The sequence below is a fragment of the Colias croceus genome, chromosome 22 (genome assembly GCF_905220415.1).
Source record: "Colias croceus chromosome 22, ilColCroc2.1".
Classification (NCBI taxonomy): Eukaryota; Metazoa; Arthropoda; class Insecta; order Lepidoptera; family Pieridae; genus Colias; species Colias croceus.
Window position 1 is genome coordinate 848,510 of NC_059558.1, and position 20,124 is coordinate 868,633.

General features: G+C 34.9%; 1 protein-coding gene across 1 annotated transcript; it reads right to left on the minus strand.

Annotated features, from left to right (window-relative positions):
• Positions 1–5,550: 5,550 nt before the first annotated feature.
• LOC123701753 (reticulon-4-interacting protein 1, mitochondrial-like) lies at positions 5,551–19,749 on the minus strand. The gene is made up of 12 exons (XM_045649304.1): positions 19,395–19,749; positions 18,157–18,237; positions 17,833–17,998; positions 16,219–16,389; positions 14,738–14,878; positions 13,641–13,755; positions 12,687–12,815; positions 11,828–11,949; positions 9,662–9,818; positions 7,997–8,117; positions 6,540–6,659; positions 5,551–5,955 (listed from the first exon to the last, which is right to left on the minus strand). The coding sequence occupies exons 1-12, from the start codon at positions 19,440–19,442 to the stop codon at positions 5,869–5,871; spliced, it is 1,458 nt and encodes a 485-aa protein (XP_045505260.1). The 5' UTR covers positions 19,443–19,749; the 3' UTR covers positions 5,551–5,868.
• Between the last annotated feature and the right edge of the window lie 375 nt (positions 19,750–20,124).

Genomic DNA, 20,124 nt, shown 5'->3' on the forward strand with positions numbered 1-20,124 from the left:
ACAATGAAATTAAGCACACATATAGTGGGTAACTTGGATTAACACATAGGAGAGGTTTTATGATTTTATCCTGGAAATACCACGGGAACGGGATCTATGCTTGTTTTTCTTTGAAAACGCGGGCGAAGCCGCGGGCGGAAAGCTAGTAGTTTATATAATAAGGATATTATTTGAGCTTCCATCTATTTATTAAAATGTATGAAAATCTATTCAGTAGTAATAGACACACAAACAGACAGACTGTATGGATTAATTATTATAGGCGAATATCATTTAGTGGGTTCGATTTCCACCCGGGGCAAATATTTGTGTGATGAACATAGATGTTTGCTCTGTGTCTGGGTGTTAATTATCTATATAAGTATTTATTTAAAAGTATATTATATGTATGTTTATCAGCCATCTGGTTTCCATAACACAAGCGAAAGCTTAGTATGGGATCAGATCGTGCCGTGTGTGAAAATTGTCACGAAATATTTATTTATTATTTATTATTCATTCACAAGTATTTAACTTAAACGTAGCTTCAGCTTATTCACTTAGTAATAACTTTGAAAACACAATTTTGAAAACTATAAAGAAAGACTTTTGTTCTAAGAAAATTCTAATTTTAAAGAAAAACATGTATTTTTTTCTGTATTGAAAGTGTATTCAGATGCAATAATTTATTAGGATAGTGAAATATTGAGTATCTTTTCGTTTGTAATTATTTAAAATATATATTTTTTATATTATAATATAAAGTTTTTTTTTTTATTCAAATGCATTTAAAAACATTCCTTGATAAGATAATGCGTAAATGAACGAAAAATCGATACAAACGAACGATTACGTTCCTGTAATATAGAAATAATTCGTTTTTAATTAAAGGATTATTTATTTAAAAAAAAAAAAACATTTTTTAAATGCTTTAAACGTTAAAAATGAAAAACTTGGTTTTATTGAGTTTTGGAATCTACTTTTTAGATTTTTTTCTTCGCAACAAATTCATAAAATTCTAATATAAATTATATTTTATTGTTTTTTGTTCATCTTTATTATAAAACGAATTGTCACTATAATATAGGAACCGAAAATAACTGTTTTTTTTCTAGTATAAACATTATTTATTTATATGTATTATTACATTTTACAATTGTTATTTATTCTAATTCTGGTAAAAAATGTGTATCAAATGTAGAAAAAACTTGTATTATTATAAATTTTGTTGTATATTAACACTTAAAGTCAAGATAACAAATGTTAAAATATTTGTATATAATTATCATGACAGTTAGATATTAGAAATAGCTTGATGCATGATATTATTTTGACGTACTTATAGTGGATTAGGTTGTGTTCTAACAATAATATATGAGGTTATGAACGTTTGTGTTTTATTTCGACCCTTTACAACCATTTTCCCGAACAAACCAACCTAAAATAACTGTTACTAACTATGGCTACTACTGTGCAAATTTCAACTACATTCGTACTTGTGTGTACCTATTCAAGTGTGTTATTCAAGTGTGTAAAAATTATCAATTTTTCATTCACCGCATAGTTATGAGTAAAGATGTGGTATTTCTAATTAGTAGGTACGAATCCTACTAATATTATAAATGCGAAAGTTTGTATGGATGTATGGATGTTTGTTACTCTTTCACGTAAAAACTACTGAACCGATTACAATGAAATTTAGCACACATATAGAGGGTAACTTAGGATATAGGATAGTTTTTAGGATAGTTTTTATCCCGGAAATCCCACGGGAACGGGAACTATGCGGGTTTTCCTTTGAAATCTAGTAATTATATATGCGCAGTATCTTCAAACAAAATTTAAATTTGTTTTCAAGCCAAGCATTCCAAGCCAGAAAAAATTTAGTTCATTTTTCATTACACACACAAACTGCGCAAGGAATCATCATATTCAAGATATAAAACAGGATACTAATAATTACCAAGTAGTAGCTACTATTTTTTATCAAAATATATTCCTACTTGTTCCCCGCGGCTGTTTCCTTGGCATCGGAATACAGCGCCATCTAACGGAATTTATAAAATTACGCAACAGATTTTAATGGTTTTTTTTGATAGATAAAGAGATTCAAGAGGAAGGTCAAGGTACATTAATTGTCAAGTTTTAGACCGAGATTTTACTTCTATCACTGTATAAAGTAGCCTAATCTCTTATAATCGCTATAGCCTCCTAACTATATCCAAACACAAGAATGAGGTTGGCATTAATATTCTCTATTTTCAATTGCGATTCATGTAAAAAAGTCTGTAGTAGGCTATTAGTACTCTGTCGTACGGAAAACCCTCACTTTTTACTTTGAGTACCCTAGAGGCGTATGTACGTACGTAATACGCTTGTATTGTTTGCTAAGCGGTATACCGTATAGCGATAAATACAAGCCTACAAATTGATGCCAATCGGACAGTAGGTATAATGACATGCGCTGAGCAGAAGAGGAACTTTTTTTTTTATTGAAATATCTTATTAGTTAGTACCGTTTTAAGTGTCAATTTAAATGGCTAAAAGTCTAAAGTCATTCTATTCATCTTTTGATTCATGTAAATCGGTGTAGGACGAAATTCAGAATTAGTGTAGTGAAGTAGGCAAATAGACGATAATTATTATGTCTATATGTATATTATATTTGAAGTGAAACTTCTTTAGGCGCGTTGAGAGTAAAATTTCAAAGTCGCGTCATGGTAATACCGTCACGTCATGGACTAAGGCGACGATTTTTATATCTTTGGATCTTGCTACAGTTTCACCACGCTATTTCTTTGAAATTATATTAGTTTCAGAGATCCTACAACATTTTTCATAAGGCTTCCTATATAGGAAAGGGTGTTGGGACTTGGGATTGTAAAAATAAAAGTCATATGAAATAAAAATAAATTTTATTTTAATACCTATCTACACTTTACATCAATAAACAATTTAAGAACTGTTTGTGATTACACATTACCGAAATATTATTTCGAGACATTTAATATTGTTTTAGTTTTCTATACATTTAATCAACTTTTTTTAAATGGGCCGATTTTTTTATATTTAATTAAAATATACTTATAGTCATTCAAAAATGAAATAAAGATTTTAATGTAAATAAAAACTACAGTGGAGCATAGAACCTTTTCTTTTGAAGTCGGTTAACGAATAACGTATAAAAAATCAGCCCATAACATTACAATTTCTTTGTGCATTGCATTCCAAAATTATTTACAAATCCAAAATATACATAGTTGTAAAACTTTTTGGTACAGTCTTTGATTTTAAATTTTATTATCATTCCGTAAAACAATTTGCAAAAATATCTTCAGGAACCTAACATGGACAAGTTTTAGGGTGGCCGTACACGGACTGCTTCAAGCAGTTGAGACCGACGGCTTGACGCGGTGAACTATAGACATTCATTCACTGCCGTACACGGACTGCTCGAGCCGTTGCGACTGCTTCAAGCCGTCAACTGCGCGGTTTATATCGACAGCTCGAGCAGTCCGTGTACGTCGCTCAGCCGTTAACAGTGTGCCTAGTGCGAGTTTTCATCGAGTACGAAACGTTACTATCGCGTCTGCGTCACAGCCGAATTAGTATGGGAAATCGAACAGCGCCCCTAGCGGACGTATGGGGAAGCTTTGATTCCCCATACAAATTTCGCTGTGACGCAGACGCGATAGTAACGTTTCGTACTCGATGAAAACTCGCACTAGGCACACTGTAGCTCTACCAAGAGTTTACGCACACGATACTCGCTAGCGATTGTAGTAAGCGGTTTGTATAAAATTTCGTACAGCGCCCCTAGTGTGCCGTAGCGGGACTAAAAAGCCTACCATGAAATCTATACTAATATTATAAAGCTGAAGAGTTTGTTTGTTTGTTTGTATGTTTGTTTGTTTGTTTGTTTGAACGCGCTAATCTCGGTAACTACTGGTCCGATTTGAAAAATTCTTTCGCTGTTATATAGCCCATTTATCGAGGAAGGTTATAGGCTATGTGTCATCACGTTACGACCAACAGGGGTGGAGCCACGGGGGTGAAACCGCGCGGAGCAGCTAGTACATAATATATACCATGTACACTACAGTAGATAACGTATAGTAAACTATACTACACACGCTGTAGTAACCATACAATTTTTGCACCATGAGTTCTAATTTTGACATATGTCATAGTTTAAAACTATTCGACAATAGATACGTCATTCACGGTAAATAACATCGTGAAAGTTAAGAACTATTCACGTTTACTATTGTAGTTACGTCAGACGATTTAACTATGTCAACTCATGGTAGAGGTAGAGACGCTCGTGTACGGCCGCTCTTATAGCCAATTTCACAACTTCTTGACAAGTTCTGTTTAGTTTATCTGTCAGTTAAAATGACATTAAAATATTGATCAAAAAGTAGGTATTTAATAGGTTTTATCAGTGAGTTGTGAAACTGGCCCTTAGTATATAATAAAAAACAATGTTTAATTTAAATAAATATAAAATGGAAGATATATGGCATAATTAATACGATTAACATTTCTTATGGCTCGTTGAATTTTCACGTTTCTATTTTAGAAATTAATTTGAAAATTCAACAGTTGGTGATGAAAATGTAGTTTTTTTTATAAATCATGTGATGACGTATGGGGCACATATTTTATATATTTTCACATACAATTATACAATACAATTATACAATCCTTACTACATGTTATAAAATAGTTCTCCGTCGCGACTGCGTTCACTCAAAAACTACTACACCGAATTTCATTCACTTTTAACAAGGTGGTTCAGGTTTTATTAGGTACATATTTTTTTTACACAACGCAGGCGGAAAGCTAGTTTATTATATTTTAAGTAGTTTTTAAGGTCAAAAGACCTAGTTAATAAAATAATTAATGAGATTTACTGATCTCAAAGAAAATCTATATACATTTATTTTGCGCGGTTTTCAACATGTTGTGTTGCGTTTAAAATGAAATAGTAAGGAATATTCCGAATCTACACATTTTTTTCTATATAAAATAGCTAAAAAACATCAATTCTAACATTCATTTCTGAAGTGAAACCTTTAGGCGCGTTGAGCGTAAAATTTCAAGGTCGCGTCATGGCAATACCGTCACGTGGAGTGAAGCGACGATTTTGGTATCTTTGAATCTTATAAATTTATAAATCTTTGAATCTTGCCAAAGAAGTTTCACTTCTGTCACGTGTGCTCGGCACACACGCACTTTTTTATTTTATTTTTCTTACACGATTATAGTAAAACAATATTTTTTTTTAATAAAGGAAAATAAGAACAATACTTTCATATGACATTACGTAAAATTCGAAACATATTACAGTTAAATATTTTAAATTAATTAATCTTAAGCCAAGTTCGACAATCAGGGTGTTATAAAATTTACAAGAATATATTAAAAAATATACATTTTTAACATTTATTGTATCTATTTCATTTAATTTTATATTTGTTATAAAGTATAAAATAATATAAAATTTCTAAATAATGCCACAAACATTTTGAGCTCTGTAACTAAAACGTCCTAATTGGCAAGTATTCGTACGTACAAATATTCAGCTCTGCATTGCAGTTTTTAAGCATTATAAATTAATGGAAAATAGATAAACATACAATACAATCTTCAGCATCAAGTTGATTCTAAACATTTTATAGAAACAAGTTAGATTCAACAGAGCTTCGCCTTTAAACAACATTCATACCTTTTTATTAAATTACAAAAGTTTTCTTTACTACAAAATCCAAACACATATACTTACACATAAAAACAATTCTACACATTGTATCGGATAAAAATCCGTGCGTTATCATCCGAATACTTGCCAATTAGGACAATAGGAGGAACTATTGATATTAGCAACTATGGGAACCGTATAACAGTCGTTCCTACGGCCTCGTCGCTGCACGCGTGCGCTAGCGCAGCTTCGAAATCTTGAGGGAAGTATACCTGTAATAATATATTTAATTAATATTATCATCACTGTATATTATGAAAGCTGTTTGTATGTTTGCGATAAACTCATAAACCGCTGCACCGATTTTCAGTATATTTTCACCAATGGATAGCATTGTGCTAAAAGGTTTAAAGTATGTAATTTGTTAAGTTATACAACGTGGGCAAAGTCGCTGGAAATCTAGTAATTAATATTATATATTAGACAATTATCGTTAAAATATTTTTTTTTCTAATTAATTTCGGACAAGATTTGTTTAAAAGAAAATATGTATTAGAACAAAAAAAAAAATCATATCACAGAACATAGAATCTCGTTCTTTTTTGAAGACTGATCTAAAACTGACGAACTGAGCGGTTTATATTTAAAACTAGCGGTCCGCCCCGGCTTCGCCAGTGGTACATGTTTACGTTTTCTCTACATAAGATTCATCCTCGTACTTCAAGGAATATTATAAAAAAAGAATTATCGAAATCGGTTCAGCCGTTCTCAAGTTATGCGCTTACCAACACATTTTGGGATTCATTTTTATATTATAGATTATACAAAAAAAAACTATACGTAATAAGATAGTTACTTTATCCAGTACTGGCGCCAGTTGCCCGCCCTCCACCAAATGTCTCAATGTGTCCAAACCGTTCGACATTTGGTGATCGTCTTCAAGCCAGTCCCAATGCCAGCCGCTGCCTGTTATCCACTGAAAAATTATTTATTTATTTATTTTATTGTGCAATAAACAAAATATACATAAACAACGGTTACAAAAATAAGATTAAAAAAAGCCCAAAGGGCGGCCTTATCACTATGCAGTGATCTCTGCCAGGCAACCACGGGGAGAAAGGCAAAGAAGTTTATTAAAATAATGTTTATTTTTTAAGCTATTGCATAGCTTCTATCGCGGGCCTTGAGCGCGGGGACCGAATCGAGAAATTCCGTAACGAAAAACCCTCACGCTCCCCACTCCTTGGGGCGGAGGTGTGGCTTGAAGGCATAGCATGCAATAGCGCAACCGCCCCAGTCCCCGAGTGACACACGTCGTTTTTATTTATCCTAATGTCTATTATTATAAAGCTGAAGAGTTTGTTTGTTTGTTTAAACGCGCTTATCTCAGGAGCTACTGGTCCGATTTGAAAAAATATTTCGGTGTTAGATAGCCCATTTATCGAGAAAGGCTATAGGCATATCATCACTAGGTGCCATGGGGGTGAAACCGCGCGGAGAAGCTAGTAGACTATAATGTATCTCTAGTAGTTAAGTACCCAATTTTAACTAATCCTGATTATTAAATTTTTTAACTCTTGTATTTTAGTAAAATTTCTCAAGCACATCAACATCTTTTAGGCACCTAAAAATAAAATGATCCATCTATCCATACCAATATTATAAATGCGAAAGTAGCTCTGTCTGTCTGTCTGTTACTCAATCACGCCTAAACTACTGAACCAATTTTCATGAAATCTGGTATGGAGATATTTTAATACCCGAGAAAGGACATAGGCTACTTTTTACCCCGAGAAATAGGATAGGTTTTATCCCGAAAATCCCACGGGAACTGGAACTTTGCGGGTTTTTCTTTGACTGCGCGGGCTAAGCTGCGGGTGGAAAGCTAGTCACTACATAGTATAAAACAAAGTCGCTTTCTCTGTCCCTATGTCCCTTTGTATGCTTAAATCTTTAAAACTACGCAACGAATTTTGATGCGGTTTTTGTTATAGACAGAGTGATTCAAGAGGAAGGTTTTAGTATATAATTTACTAGCTGCTCCGCGCGGTTTCACCCCCGTAGCTCCACTCCTGTTGGCCGTAGCGTGATGATATATAGCCTATAACCTTCCTCGATAAATGGGCTATCTAACACCGAAAGAATTTTTCAAATCGGACCAGTAGTTCCCGAGATTAGCGCGTTCAAACAAACAAACAAACAAACAAACAAACAAACAAACTCTTCAGCTTTATAATATTAGTATAGATTAGGTTTTAGACAAAGCGGGCGAAGCTGCGGGTGGAAAGCTAGTTAGCTATAATTTCAACCTACCCGCAAAACATTGAAAGTATAAACGGTAGCTGAATACATGATCCATAGCGGTGTGATCAGTCGGTCCGTGATGAGAGCCCGGGGGCGAAGCTCCACCACTGCACTGCGGGGGGCGGTGGCTCTGGAAGTGGCAATATGTTTATTATCTTACTAATATACAAATTATAAATGCGAAAGTTTGTGAAGATGGATGTTTGTTACTCTTTCACGCAAATACTACTGAACCGATTGCAATGAAATTTGGTATGTAGATAGCTGAAGACCCAGAATAAGACATTTTTATCCCGAAAATCCCACAGGAACGGGAAATGTGCGGGCTTTTCTTTGAAATCGCGGGCGGAAATCTTGTTTTTGAATAATTGACAATATTTCACTTTTTATAACACCATGAAAGAAAAAAAGCCATTTCTGTATTTTGCTGTTGTGAGTTGTGACCACAGAAAATATTTTATTTTATTTTTTGTCAATTGTCGAAATAATTTTAATAACAACGTTTAATCAATAAATCATGATGGCAAAATAAGTTAGCAGTATTGGTTAATCTTTTTAATAAAAATGAATCGCTAAATGGGTTGTAGCGTATAGCTCGGGAACGTCTCGACCAATTCGGCAATTTTTGGAACGAAGTTCCTTATCGCGCGTTGTGAAAGGGACACAATACAACACATACAACTTTTCGTGAGAATTTATTCCGTCTAGCCCAGACGGAATAAATTCTCACGAAAAGTTGTATGTGTTGTATTGTAACTTTTCGTGAGAATTTATTCCGTCTGGGCTAGACGGAATAAATTCTCACGAAAAGTTGTCACGACACTTTTTGCTAGAGTAGTGCGGCGTGCGCGTGCTTCTCTGTCTGTCTCTCTCTAACTTAACACTTCGTTCCATCCGGATGTCCCTTGACATCGCTCAAGTTTTTTTAACTTTTTTGTTATGGAAGGTTCTTATCAAAAAATACAATCAAATTCGAAACACGTAGTAGTGTATACTATAGATATTATATAAATTGTATTTATTTAAATTATTTTATTAGATTTAAACAAATATGTTCATTATTTAGTGTTTAATCACCGCGAACTTCCTATTTAAACTGCTTAACATGCTTATTACTTACATCATATATTTTTATAATAAACTAGCTTACCGCCCGCGGCTTCGCCCGCTTTCTCTAAAACGACTTGAAATTTAAACTATCCTATCTCTCAAGTTGGATCGAACTGCACATGGTGTGCGAATTTTATTATAATCGGTTAAGTGGTTTTGGAGTCCATTGAAGACAAACATTGTGACACGAGACGGTCCGCCCCGGCTTCGCCCGTGGTACATATTCACGTTTTCTCTACATAAGAACTATCCCCGTACTTCAAGGAATATAATAAAAAAAGAATTAAAGAAATCGGTTCAGTTGTTCTAAAGTTATGCGCTTACCATATTAAGATAGATATAAGGTACTCCAAAAGTGATAATGCGCATAGAATTCTTCATCACAGTTCGGTAACTGTCATATTCCCAGAGCGTCCGAAGACAATATGTATATAGAGTGGTTAAACGCATTTTCTTCATGCATAATTTAGTAAAATTTGCTTAGGCAAATGAAATACATTTTGGAAATACGACAATTAGCGAAGATTTGCATGCGCATTATTAATTTTGGAGTACTGTACATACTTGAGCAGCGTATAATGCGGGGGCCTCTCGGGCGGGGCCCCGGGGCAGGCGAGCGCCGCGTCCCAGGGCCCCGAGCGGCCCACGTGCTGCTCCACCACGAGCCACGAAGCAGCCACGTGCTCGTTACTGCCTTCCAGCTCTATGAACTCGGAGGCCCCTGGGGATTGTAGCTCTTATTGTTATATACATAGGGTTGTTTTTGGGCGAGCAAATATAGGTCATTTATGATTTAGTAGGAATAGGGTTGTTTTTGAGTCAACAAGTTAAGGTTACTTATAACTTTTGAAGATGTAATATGTAATCGATTGCGCTTATGGAATTGTGTGTCTTATAGTTATTAGCATAAGGTTGTTTTAGCTAGATAAGTTGTCTTATAGTTTTTTTTAATGTCCCACGTGCTGCTCCACTACGAGCCACGAAGCGGACACGTGTTCATTACTGCCTTCTGGCTCTATGAACTCGGAGGCACCTGGGGATTTTGTGTCTTATTTTAGTAGGAATAGGGTTGTTTTTGGGTCAACAAGTTTAGGTTACTTATAACTTTTGAAGATGTAATACGTAATCGAATGCGGTTATGGAATTGTGAGACTTATTGCTATGAAAATAAGGTCGATTTTAGCTAGATAAGTTGTCTTAGTTTTTTTATGTCCCATGTGCTGCTCCACTACGAGCCACGAAGCAGCCACGTGCTCGTTACTGCCTTCTAGCTCTATGAACTCGGAGGCACCTGTGAGATGCAAGCAATGGGGATTGTAGCTCTTATTATAATACTAGCTGTTGCCCGCAGCTTCGCTTGCGTGGAAAAGATAAAATTTCATGGTATAAGTTTTCATCTCCTATTGTACCCCTTTAGGGGATGAATTTTCTAAAATCCTTTCTTAGGGGACGCCTACGTTATGACATCTACCTGCTTACCAAATTTCAACCCGATACGTCCAGTGGTTTGGACTGTGCGTTGATAGATCACTATATCAGTCACCTTTGAGTTTTATATATATAGATTATATACATGGAGTTTTTGCGCGAGCAAGTTAAAGGTACTTATGACTTTTTAATGTAGGATTAGGATTGTATATTGATCGAATTTCGGCGAGCAAATATAGGTGACTTCTAACTATTGATCGAGTTCTACAATGTGATGTTTCACATATTATTATACTTTGCATTTACACATTGTCATGAGTGACGAACAGGAATTCATTGTTTTAATAACGAATGTGTGAACAATGGTTCACGCTAACACCCGTATATGAAAGTTTAGTCGGATGACAAGGGGAATGGTTAAAACGAATGTGTAAATGCACTATTATAAATATTGACGTAAAGTTTTATTCAAACACGTATGAACTTGTGTATTGCAGAAATAGATGCGTATAAAATAGCTCATATAGTGAGTTACCGTGTGTGCGATGTGTCAAAAGAAGTTTTCATATTCTAACTCTTCTAATTCTAATAATATGCCGTTCCATACAAAATTCCACAATAGTAATCTAGGCCATTATTCAGGCATTTCTCGCCTTATCAAAGAATATAATAATATAGTTTCTGGCAATAACAAGACTATTGACATTTTCTCAAATACTGTACATAAATATAAAAGGGAATTGCTCTCGATTGAACCTTTGCCAAAACCCAGTTGATCAAATGTAGTTTTATTTTAACATTAATTGATTATTTTGCCGTCAAAATTGGATTTATGTATTATGTATAATAATTATGTGTATTTTTTACCTAATCTGCAGTTAGCTGCAGACTGTGTGTCTTGGATTTGGATTTAATGTTGTATTTGTTAGTGGTGGTTGCCTATAATTGTGACAGCACTATGTCTACGATTGTAATTACTTTAATGTTTTTATCTATGTATCAGTGTATGTCATGTTGGTGATCCTTAATGAAATAAATAAATAAATAAATATTAAAAAAACCTATATTTATTTATTTATTTATCATAGATGCACCAACAATAGCTCAATTTGTAACAATAAATAAGTATTGGTACATAAAATCCTATTCTAAATTGGCTACTAATTATAGGTACATACAGCATTACATGAACATTGGATTGAATTTAGTATTAATCTAAATTATACACAGAAAAAAATGTCAGAATTAAATAGAGTAATTAAAAACAATATTGTCAAGAAAAAAAAAACAGATATATATTACCCAGATTCCTCAGCGTATCCCTTGTATGACGTGGTGCTGCAGCAGTAGGTCTCGCGCCCCACACACTGAGCAGCTGCACAAGGGCGCAGCCCTCACTGCTGGCCGCGCCTGCTACCAGCACCCTGGGCACAATTATTCTTTACTCGTGGTCCGCCCCGGCTTCGCCCGTGGTACATATCTCGCAATAAAAGGTAGCCTATGTCCTTTCTCGGGTATCAAAATATCTCCATACCAAATTTCATGCAAATTCGTTCAGTAGTTTAAGCGTGATTGAGTAACAGACAGACAGACAGAAAGAGTTACTTTCGCATTTATATTAGTATGGACTAGCACATGCGATTTATTTATTGCATTGCATTTATATCAATCGTTAGGAAGTAAATAAAAAGAAGTATAGATTTACTTCTTTTTATATAATTATATTGAACTTGTGAAATACTTTTCGGCAGTTTTATTTCTTAAAATTATGTATTAAACCTTTATTTCGAAAACCAAATAAATGATGAAAAGTATGAAAACCTCGTTATCTTACTTTCAAACATCTTCTCTTACATGAAGCTTAGAATCATTAGGGCCCCGGGGCCCCAATCCACACTATACTTAACAAAAACTCACCGTTTCCCCTTACAAGTGTCAGGCGAATATCCGATTCTATCCAACGCGTAGAGCGCTAGAGAACCACCCCAAGGCAGAGACACATTACTTATGCGTGTGCTTGACGAATATAGGGGCCCCAATACACACAATTTAGAGCTCTGAATCCGCTAACATGAGCAGTCAGAACACAAACTGGGGCCCCATAATCACGTACATTAAGGCCCCGGGGCCCCAAAACACACTATACTTAACAAAAACTCACCGTTTCCCCTTACAAGTGTCAGGCGAATATCCGATTCTATCCAACGCGTAGAGCGCTAGAGATCCTCCCCATGGTAGAGACGCGGCAGAATCTGCGCCGAGCGTACGGGGACGCTTGCTTATACGTGTGCTGAAGAAAATATACGTATTTATAATTATTTACTACAGAAAGTAGTTTCTGTAGTAGTGGACGGACATTTTTTTTATTACATTTAAATCAGGTAACAGACAATAATTGTACAGACCCATAAAATAAATACCTTACAGACTAACATACATATAATAATTTAAAACTAAAACTTAGAATATATTAAGACTAAGACTTTGATAAATCTTGCTTGTTAAGCTATTTATTAGTCTCGAGTAACATATTATATAGAATACAGCATAGATAACACAAGCTATTCCCATGACGAGCGTACAATTATATAATATATATTAAATAGCATTTATTTAGCTCAAAATTTAAAAATAAATCTCATTAATTTACATTTAATGTTTTATAGATTTCATGACCATTGAATAACGATCTCGTGGCACTGCGCAGAAGAGACTGGCAAAACATCGCACTGTGCCGGGACAAGTGGCGTCTTTTGTTGTCGGAGGCCAAGACCCACTTTGGGGTCACTGCGCCAGATAGTAAGTAAGTAAGTAAGATTTCATGACCATGAGTTTGATTGTCACGGATCAACACAAATCTAATTACAGCCTTAGAAAAGCCGCCTTGTCACCATTACTTTATACAAAACTAGCGGTGCGCCCCGGCTTCGCGCGTGGTACATATTTCGCAATAAAAGGTAGCCTATGTTCTTTCTCAAGGTCTAAAGATTATCTTTACCAAATTTCATCAAAATCGGTCCAGAAGTTTATGCGTGAAAACCATACATACATACATACAAACCTTTCCTCTTTATAATATTAGTATAGACAACATAATATCGTTAATTATATTTACCTCCTAACAGCCAGCAGTTCTGTGGCCGCCCCCCCACTCCACTCACTGAGGCAGCCCCACACTTCATCCCCCATCTCGAACTGAGTCACCCCGTGACCCACGTCTAGTACTACACCTGGAATTGAAGATTAGGTATTATTTTATTTACAAGAATTAAAGTTGTGGAAATCACCCCACTAATATTATAAATGGGAGTTTGTATATTTTTTTGTTTATAACTCCTTCACGCAAAAATTGTTGAACCGATTTCATGACATTTGGCACACACATAGATGGCAACTTAGATTAATATCGATAGTTGGTTTTTATCCCGAAAATTAACTAACTATGCGGGTTATCCTTTGATTACGCGGGCAAAGCTACAGGGCGAAAAGCTAGTTTGTTCATGTTTAAAGTTATTACAATAGTGTAGTATATTTTAAAACTACACATCCATACTAATTTTATAAATGCGAAAGTAACTCTGTCTGTCTGTCTGTTACTCAATCACGCCTAAACTACTGAACCAATTTTCATGAAATTTGGTATGGAGATATTTTGATACCCGAGAAAGGACATAGGCTACTTTTTATCCCGGGAAAATGACGCAATCCTCGAAATCCCACGGGAAGGATGCGGATGGAACTATGCGGGTTTTTCTTTGACTGCGCGGGCGAAGCCGCGGGCGGAAACCTAGTAAGTTATAAAGAGAAGTAATTTTTGTGTTTTAAGATAGAATTATAAAATTTTTTGACCCGTATAAAAAGTACCCTCGTTTTTTTTAAGAAGCACTATATCTAACACTATACGCAAGGAGTACGTAATTAACCGACTTCAAAAAAAGGAGGAAGTTATCAATTCGGCCGGTATGTTTTTTTTTTATGTATGTACACCGATTTCTCCGAGGTTTCTGAACCGATTTACGTGATTCTTTTTTTTGTTCGATGCGGGATGGTGTCGAATAGGTCCAATAAAAATTTTATTCGTATAGGCCCAGTAGTTTTTGTTTTATGAGCATTTTTGTCTGTATTTGTAAATGTTGCAAGTGCAAGTTTGAAGTCGGTTATTTTTAACGCAGTTATCACTTGTTAATTTACGAAAATTAAAATAGAACTAACCAGCGAACCCCCTCCCCACGGTAACATGCGACCTTGTTACCAACGATCTCAAAGCGGACGCTCTTCCCCGTAACACGCCACGATCCGCGGAACACACACTGAACGCTTGCACACGCACTAACACTTCGCCTGGACCTGCACCTGGAGAATAAATGAAATGAAATAAGTGCTAAAAATCAATATAAAACGAACATTGAAATGAAATGAAATGAAATGAAAATGAAATGAAATGAAAATTTATTTGTTTGAATTGTGGTTACAAAGTCCTTACAATAAATTTCATGTCCGCACAATTCGCCAAGAAATTGGCATACAAATATTTATATTATGCTTATTTAATTTTATAATTAAACTAATTAACGTAAATTATTATTTAAACAAAGTATTATTTACATTAGTTCATTAGATCATTTTAAATTATACCTAGTATAGCAATATCACAATTTTATTTATTACAAGTTGATTATTATTACTATTATTTTTTTACTACAAATCAATTAAATTTATACAAATAATTACAATATTATTTCATTATTTTGATTTTTGAAAAAATTCTTTTAAGTCATAATAACATTTTTCAATTAGCCAGGCTTTTAAACGCTTTTTAAAAATATTAAATGGCAAGTCCCTCAAAGATTTGGGAATTTTGTTGAATATATGTATACACATAACATATGCATTTTTTTGGTATAAGGCCGTACGGCATTTAGGCATCAGCAGCCTTGTAGGGTCTCTATTGCCAATTGCATTTTACATTTTAAGCAAATAAAACAAAACAATCTTTAGGTAGGATCCAACCCGTCTTTTATAATCAGCATCCATACTAATATTATAAATGCAAAAGTAACTCTGTCTGTCTGTTACTCAATCACGCCTAAACTACTGAACCAATTTGCATGAAATTTTATATGGAGATGTTTTGATACCCGAGAAAGGACATATGCTACCTTCTATTGCGAAATATGTAGCACGGGCGAAGCCGGGGCGGACCATTAGTACATAATAAATACAAAAATAATTTAAATAATCAATGTTCAAAATGATATATTTATTCTATTCTTTGGTTTGATAACGTCAAAATGCTTATTAATCTGATTATTTTAAACTACACATAGCAAGATTCGATATTGAAGTAGGATTCAACCCACTAAATTTTTTTTTTATAGATTCTTTTGGACACGTTTTGGAAGGAATTGGGTGCGATATATTAAATGGAATGGGACATTAGTTAGAACCGGTTCGGAAAGAAGTTGTTTCATTTGATATTTTGTAAGTTACGAATATTTTTTATGATAAAAGTGAATCATGCATGTAGGCTAAGAAAAATATAATATAGGATTCAAAAAAGGGACAGTCAGAAAAAATTAGCAGCCAATTAACTAAATTATTTTTCAGTTCCAACAATTTTCTAACTGCTTTTTCTATCAGTCGATCTATTAAAATAATTTTAATTTCTAGGTAAGACATGAAAAAACATTTACCATGCGAAACAGCATCCTCAACAAGTATAACGCTCTGGTCTGGCTGCGTCTGCAGGGCCCTCGCGTGGGGCCCCGCAGGGCCCCTGTTCGCAGCGCGGAGCCCTACCACGATACCCGCGCTGCCGCCTAGTACGGCCCCGCACGCGAATATGAATATACTGCGGCGCCATACTGAAAAATAAATATTTCTTTTATTAAGTTTGGGAATGATACATCCTGGGCATAAAATAGGATACTTTTTATCCCGGAAAAATACGTAGAAAAAAAAATGTTGTGTGGTTTTATGAAACCACGGTAAAAGTGAAACTTTGTCACACTATAGACATAAGACATTTCACTAAAAATTATCGTATTTGTACGATAATTATCGTACGTATCGTGCGTCACGCGACATGCGCTACACAGACCAAAAAGTTTGAGACGATGTAATAAAAGTTTGGCTGGTTGCAGAGCTTGACCGACCGTCAGTGCGTACCGTCGGTCCTGACGATACGCATCAACAATGTCTATGACACACAGTTGCCACGCGCGCCAGGCGCGCTTAGTTGATATTCTTCAAATATTTGGAACGCGCTCCGGGGAACGCACTCTCGGCGCGGTCATACAGGGCGCGCGCGCCAGGAGCGCGAAGTCGATACCCAGCGTTACGCATGACAATACGCGTGCGTATGGTCGGTCTAGCTATGAACGGTTTTATGAATTTCATTTATTTATACATATTATGACAAGCGCGACTGACGTATCAAAATAATTGTTGAAGTGAAACTTCTTTATACGCGTTGAGAGTAAAATTTCAAGGTTGCGTCATGACAACACCGCATGTCATGGAGGCGTCGATTTTGGTATCTTTGAATATTGCCAAAGAAGTTTCACTTCTGACAAGTGTGTTCGGCACACACCCTTTTTTAGTCTATATGTGTTTAAATACGGTAGAGTTTGTCAGTACTATTAAGATCAAGATTATTAGTGTAACAAACAATTAAAGAAAATAAACTAAAATCAGTTAAAAATCGGCATTTTTATTTTCACCTCTCCATAATTAATATAGATCTCACCCAACACAGTTTTTGACTTATGCATGGAAAAACATACACTCATGGGCACTAGATTAACATATCAAAAAAGCTGCGCTATTCTCGTAATATTCCATAAACTAGCTAATAATAATGAATCTATATCTATACATACTAATATTATAAAGCTGAAGGGTTAGTTTGTTTGAACGCGCTAATCTCAGGTACTACTGGTCCGATTTGAACAATTCTTTCGGTAATAAATAGCCCATTTATGGAGCACTGCGGGTAAAACCGCAGGGCACAGCTAGTATTAGTTTACATATCAAATTGACTTTTATTTTTAGCATCAATCCCTACTAATCCATACTAATATTATAAATGCGAAAGTAACTCTGTCTGTCTGTTACTCAATCACACCTTAACTACTAAACCAATTTGCATGAAATTTGGTATAGAGATATTTTGATACCCGAGAAAGGACATAGGATAGGTTTCATCCCGGAAATCCCACGGGAACGGGAACTATGCGGGTTTTTCTTTGACTGCGCGGGCGATGCCGCGGGTGGAAAGCTAGTTAGATTTAAAACTATATACAAACCTCTATCCTTAAACAGCGTAACTAGCTCGTGGTACAACACCACAGGGGACAGGGGCGGAGCGCCCTCCCGTATCCGCTTGGCGGCCTCCCGCCCCCAGGCCACCGCACGCTCGCGCCCCTCTAGTACGAGCTCGTTCTGCCATATGTCTTGGATTATTTCGCGGATCTAAAAATATTATTGGCTTCAAGATAGGGCAAAAAATGGAATCATGCTGAAGCTAAGATCCGATTTTACGACTACAAATCAATCCAGCCGTACTGCAACAACTTCAACATTCATTCACATCATTCATCAGGCTCATAATGATGATGATGATGATTTACCTTAGCTAGTGCCTCAGCTGTTTGTTGGACAACCGTATCCAATTTATTTTTGCTATTGTTTGCGGCTGATAGTGCAGCATCCTATAATAAATGAAATATGGTTACATTTCATTTGGTTAAAATAGGCACATAGGAAAATGATATAAAAGAAAAGTGTCTAAAATTTCATAAATAAAGAGTATTCATAAAAAAAGTTGTGTTTATCTATATGGATTAATATTGTATCTATATATCACATTTAATAATTATTAAGCTGAAGAGTTTGTTTGTTTGTTTGAACATACTAATCTCAGGAACTACTGGTCCGATTTGAAAATAAATGTGATATAAGAGAGCAAATTTATGGAGGAAGGATATTGTCACGCTAAGACCTACAGGTCCGAAGCACTCAAACTCAAACATTAATTTATTTATTTAGACTTCTTCTAGAAGCACTTTTGAAACGTCATTACATATTTTTAACATTTACCACCGATTCGGAAAGCAGTATCTACGGAGAAGAACCGGCAAGAAACTCTATAGTTGCTCTTTTTAATCATGTCACTGTCAGTAAAACTGCAGGGTACAGCTAGTAATAGATATTGACATAGTTATTATTTAAAAAATAGTTAAGTATTAGGTAGTTTTATCATTTTAACATACAGTTTTTCCCTTATTCTTATTAAAACCTTATTTAAGTTTTAGGTAAACTATTATTATACTATTACAATGACTGTTTAAAATAAATCAGTTTAAGGCTGACTGATTATATTTTTATTTGTTTAAATTCAATATATAAATGAAAAATCAAATTGATACATTACATATTCATATATTAAAATTAAATAAAACAAAGCTATTGTTCTAAAATGATATTGAAATATAACACAAAAACTAATGTTATTTACCAAGTTATAGGTTAAGGTAAAATTAATTAAAAATAACAATATACCTAAATAAAGTACAAGGATATTGTTCCATATTTAAGTTTAATAAATTAGTGTAACAAATAAACTTCCTGCCAGAAACTAAACAGTAATTGGCAATTTAATACCTGTTATATAAGTCCAGGGTCATTTTTAAATGGTTACCATTCAATGTCATTTAAACAGGTGCAAAAACAATGCATCGATTAAGACATAATTCACATTATATTTCATTAGTTATCTAAACCCCAAATTAAAAATAAATAAAAAAACACCCGCCAATTTTGTTTACATAAAGTACCAGGGTCGCATAAGTTTCATAGAGTTACTTACATGCAATGCTCCCAATTTTTCGCCAGCTCTATTCTTTAACTCATCCATATCAAACACAACACTCGGGGGAGGGTCGCCCTAAGCCAAATAGACTATTAACTCATACCAAAATCATTCACAATCTAACCTTTGGCCGCAATCCATTTGAAATATTTTAATCTCAAAATAGATCATGATTGCATACATCATTATTAACTATAATGACATTGATAACAAAAGTATGTTCCTAAATCTCTAGTCGCTCACTACACGTTCTTATATTTACACGGTTGAATGTGAAATTTTACGTAAATATGTTAAAATCTTATCCAAACATAACCTAGAAACTAAAATATTAGGATTGAACTTTTGACAGCAACAGCTGACAATGACAGTGATACATATGATAATACACAAATATTTTTAATGGCAACCCTTTGAACTATATAATATAATATAGTCCACATAGGTACAATAATAATTAATTAGTGATTAGTCAATGATGATAAGATGATGATTATGTCTGTGCTAATGTTCAAAAAATAGCCTAAGAGCTAGCGCGCAAGAGCAACTTTTGTCTCCGCAGCTATTTTGTCTCTCCCATCAACTCTATGGGGCTTTGCGTCGCTACGTGCGCGCACTTTCATACTAAGGCCGCGTTTCCACCTGCAAGAAAACTTCCGCGAGAAGTGTCCGACAATCTGTCTGACAGCAACTTGCAAGTCTACTTGCAGGTGGAAACGCCGAGTTT